Genomic DNA, 3,604 nt, shown 5'->3' with positions numbered 1-3,604 from the left:
TAGAATACGAGTCTAGAAAGTTTCCGTCTAGGATGTAGTATTCTAGATGGATATTCCGTCTAGAATACATTCTAGACGGAATATTCTAGACGGAATTAAAAACCGTCTAGAATACATCCTAGACGGAATATTCTAGACGGAATATTCTAGACGGAATTTCCGTCTAGAATAAGGCATCCTAGACGGAAAAAATTTCCGTCTAGGATGAGTATTCTAGACGGAAATTTCCATCTAGGATACTCATCCTAGATGGAAATTGATGTTTTTATTTTTATTTTTTTAATTTTTTTTAAAAAAAGGCATCCTAGACGGAATTTGAGCATCCTAGACGGAATTTCCGTCTAGGATGCTATGCTACAGTAGTTTTTTTTTTTTGCAAAATCTACTTTGAGTTTTGAGTGTATGTACATAATATTGAACAACAAAAAATCATTTTCATATCCAACACAATCTAATTATATTCCAATATCAAATCCAATTATATTCAAATAATACATTCACCAAAATAATAAAGAGATACATAAATTGTTTACAAACTTTTACAAAGTCTCACTAATCAGAAAAATAATAATTTTACAACGTCTACCAAAAGAATGATAATAACTTTGACCACAAAACTAAAATATACGGGAACTCAAATAGTATTCATGTAAATTCCGTCTACGATATTACGTCCAGGATGCACGGATTTCTACTAGTGGTACATCAGCCCACAATATCTCAGAAGCTACGACTTACACATCAATTTGCACACGCATAGACAACGCAAAAAGACCACAACATATGGCGCTGATATAGCACATACACGTATCAAAAGAAGCTTCAGATATCACTCCTGCTCGGCTTGTTTGAAACCGGAAAATAAAAAAGAAACCCAAGGAAAAGCAGTTATGTTGAGGATTTGTTTGCTGATTAATGATGTGAACAAACAAAAAATCCAAGACATAATCAGAATGTTGTTAGGTTCATATATTGATTCTGAGACCTCGTAGGAAAAAAAAAATTCACTGAAACGTATGAGATTACCTACGTTCTCAAGGTTGGGGTCTGCTACTACATTTTTCCCAAGCTTTATTCTAGGCAAGTATTTGACATTCTCCTGTCCAAAACTCAGCAATTGTGTAAGTCGTGCATATTGTTTGCGGAAAATTATAATTGTAATTGTAATTATAATTGAATAGGACAACTACACTTGTCTATTTCATGTTAGCTAGAGCCTTTTTGCAATCATAATTAACAAAAATAACCAATTTATTACCTGAATGACTTCAATAAATTTGATTGCAAGTAACTTTTGCAAAGAATACCTTTTTACTACTTTAGTTAAAATAAACTACAATCACATTGAAGAACGAATATAAGTGTATCCATCGTAGTTTTTGTTTGAATGACCAAAATGCAAAGATAGATGTAGAAAATGACAAATACGAGACCGACTTACATTAGTTCGATTAATGGTGTCTGTGAGCTTTTGACCACTAGTCAGGACTTCTTCAAACACCCACATTCTCACTTCATCTGTAGATTAATATCATCATTTAATTGTCAATCACCACTGCTGTTATATATTTACATGCATAGTAAAATAGTGTTTCAAGAGTAGGATTTTAAGCAAAGTTGACAGAAAATAGATATGATATGTTGGGTAGTATCATTATCAGTCAAGAATGTGCATAACTGAATAGACTAAAACTGCAAAATTGTATTTATTTTTCTTTTTTAATTAAACTAAAAATATCTAATTGCCGTGCATAACAAATTAGACCTTAAATAAGAATGCGCATGCACAAGTATGAATTCAACCTCTAAATCTGACATAAATAGAATATATTTAAGGCCCACATTAACATGTGCAAATGTGTTGTATCTAATTGGATTGATACATTTGTTTCACATCCTTTTTGCTATCAATTGAGTTTTGATTCTTTATGTTAGAAAATCACAAATTGACCATAGAAAAAGACAATTAACAGAAAATGGCAGGAGCCCCACGTGATAACTAGCAAAATTGTACTTTTTTTCTTTTCTTAAAAAATATGATCAAACAAATTTCAATAATTAATTCATTCAAAATATTAATAATAAAAAATTTACCATGAAAGATGGATTGTTGAAGGGTGTTGGAGGCGATGAGCTTGGCCGCTACGCTGCCCCAGTTTCCACTTCCGGCAACCGTCACTCGAAACCTCGGAGCCCCCTCTTTATGGGCCTCTTGTTTTGGGCTTGAATTGTTAGCTTGGGGTGCCATTAAAGGCCAACTAACAAAAACAAATGCAATTGGTAATGGATGAAGGAATTGAGAGAGAAAGAGAGAGTTAAATTAGAAGGGAGAGGCGAGGGTGAAGTTGAGGTCCCACACCTCTTTCGCAGCTCGATGAATCTCGGAGAAGTTGTGCTTGATTGCGTCCGCTCCGTAATCTCCGAATCTTAGGCTGGAGACGAAGGGAGCTCGACGATGAGTAGGAAAAGAGGATGATTTTGGGGACGGAAAAGAAGAAGCCTGCGTTGAGGTGTGGACGAGATGAGAGGGGCGTCTTGGCGCGAACTTGAAGTCGATCTCCTACTCCGCTGGCGCGGAGGTCACGCCACGCGTTGAGGTAGAGACCGGAGGAGGAGAGGAGGGCGTGAGTTGATGGAGGAGAGAAGCGAGAGGAGAAGGAGCGGACTGCCGAGGTGAGACGAAAATTGGGGATTTTATTTCAGAGTTTGAGAATTTAGGCGGGGAAACGAAAATTGGGGATGAAATTTTGGGGGGAAGGTGCACTCTTGCAGGACCGACCATCCTAGACGGAAAGTTTCCGTCTAGGATACTTCCTAGACGGAAATTTCCGTCTGGGATGTCTATCCTAATTAAAAAAAATAAAAAACATATTAAAACCGTCTACTTTGTTATTCTAGACGGAAATTTCTGTCTAGAATAACACATTCTAGACGGAATATTCTAGACGGAAAATTTCCGTCTAGAATATTACATCCTAGATGGAAAATTTTCCGTCTAGGATATTCCGTCTACGATTTTTACTTTTCTACTAGTGATCATTACTTGCATCTACTCATGAATATAACATAACAAAGCAACTACTATATCGATATAAATAATAACATTAATAACTTAATCATAAAAGGTAATCTAATTTAATTAACCATTACTTTCATCAAGATGATAAGAACGAGCGAACAAGGCCATTGACTTCATAGAAGAACCACTTAAAACCACAAAGCTCAAAACCGATGTTGAATGAAATCAAAACATCGAAACATCAATATGCTCTTTGCAGGCACTACAATCACAGTGGTAAAGACTACTATTGATGTTAATGCTTGCCACATTAGCATAGTTTAAAAATTCAAAACTACATGAGTCAAACTAAGTCAACACTCTGCCCGACATTCTATCGACGGATGGATTGCTATTGACAGAGTGGAATGAACTACCTTCAATGTAGCTCCTAACTACTCCCAGGTTTGACTCTTTTTGATCCAATACTCATTCAAAACTTTACCAAATTGAAAACTAGCCTCGACTTAAGTTTCATACAAGCACTGAGAGTCATTTCTAATAACTATTAGTCCAAACAACACTATATCCTAAATCTATCATTGC

General features: G+C 35.7%; 1 protein-coding gene across 6 annotated transcripts; it reads right to left on the bottom strand.

Moving 5' to 3' along the window:
* On the bottom strand, positions 461-2,565 carry LOC109822898 (glycerol-3-phosphate dehydrogenase [NAD(+)]-like). 6 transcript variants are annotated; one of them, XM_020389162.1, is made up of 5 exons: positions 2,360-2,565; positions 2,095-2,258; positions 1,442-1,518; positions 1,027-1,099; positions 461-908 (listed from the first exon to the last, which is right to left on the bottom strand). In XM_020389162.1, exons 2-5 carry the CDS (start codon positions 2,246-2,248, stop codon positions 889-891), a joined length of 324 nt encoding a protein of 107 aa, XP_020244751.1. In that variant the 5' UTR covers positions 2,249-2,258; positions 2,360-2,565; the 3' UTR covers positions 461-888. The 6 variants fall into 6 exon arrangements, 5 of the variants coding, with proteins under 5 accessions (XP_020244751.1, XP_020244750.1, XP_020244749.1 ...); XM_020389161.1 differs by having other exon boundaries at positions 461-835; XM_020389160.1 differs by having other exon boundaries at positions 1,031-1,099.

Source organism: Asparagus officinalis, chromosome 8 (genome assembly GCF_001876935.1).
Source record: "Asparagus officinalis chromosome 8, Aspof.V1, whole genome shotgun sequence".
In the NCBI taxonomy this organism is placed as follows: Eukaryota; Viridiplantae; Streptophyta; class Magnoliopsida; order Asparagales; family Asparagaceae; genus Asparagus; species Asparagus officinalis.
Note: the sequence above shows the minus strand (reverse complement) of the source record. Positions and strands in the feature narration are given on the sequence as shown.